At 45.1% G+C, this 676-nt stretch overlaps 1 protein-coding gene across 1 annotated transcript; it reads left to right on the top strand.

Annotated features, from left to right (window-relative positions):
- Positions 1-300: 300 nt before the first annotated feature.
- SARC_17415 (hypothetical protein) lies at positions 301-573 on the top strand (the record flags this gene model as incomplete). The annotated part of the gene is made up of 1 exon (XM_014288490.1): positions 301-573. A coding segment is annotated over one exon (273 nt), but the record flags the coding sequence as incomplete, so codon positions are not given.
- Between the last annotated feature and the right edge of the window lie 103 nt (positions 574-676).

The following is a 676-nucleotide window of genomic DNA, read 5'->3' as shown; positions in this document are numbered from 1 at the left end:
GCATAAATATATAGTATTGGACATAGAAAACCCAAAAACCCCAAAGAAAATCCTAAACTCTAAACCCTAGATACGGATGCCGTGGGCGTTCACATACTACTCGGTCGAATGCCTTCAACCGCATTACGGCTTCCTCGTAGTTACTATACAGTGTGTTGAGCAATGGAGTTGTCTTCTGATTGGTAGTTCATCTAAGTACACTATTACATGATCGATGCCTCTAACGTTGCATGTACATGTGATTGTGAGGACTGCTTTATAGCTACTAACTTCTCTGGATATCATGTGTCTTTGCGGCAGGTACAAGTTCTCATGGGAGAGCCTTTTGCCTACACAAGCCTACTGCCGTGGCAAAACCTCTACTTCTGGTACACGGCCACCCACTTGCGCAGTACTGGACAATTAGCCAGGAATGCAATTATCATGCCGTGCAGGGGTGTGCTGAGGGGTCAGGCCGTACAGTTCGATCATCTGTGGAAGTGCCACTCTGATATAGGTATGAGTACTCGCTACCTGTGCGTTTGCATGAGTGCATCGGATTGTGAACTGCAGGATGCTATGATTCAGATTTAGCAGGTCTGTTGACTTGGTTGCTCCTCGCCGAAACCAACCCAACCCACCATGAGTACTCAACCCTATATCTATCTGTACGTACATATATATATATAAATACATA

Source organism: Sphaeroforma arctica, assembly GCF_001186125.1.
Source record: "Sphaeroforma arctica JP610 unplaced genomic scaffold supercont1.10678, whole genome shotgun sequence".
Classification (NCBI taxonomy): Eukaryota; class Ichthyosporea; order Ichthyophonida; genus Sphaeroforma; species Sphaeroforma arctica.
Note: the sequence above shows the minus strand (reverse complement) of the source record. Positions and strands in the feature narration are given on the sequence as shown.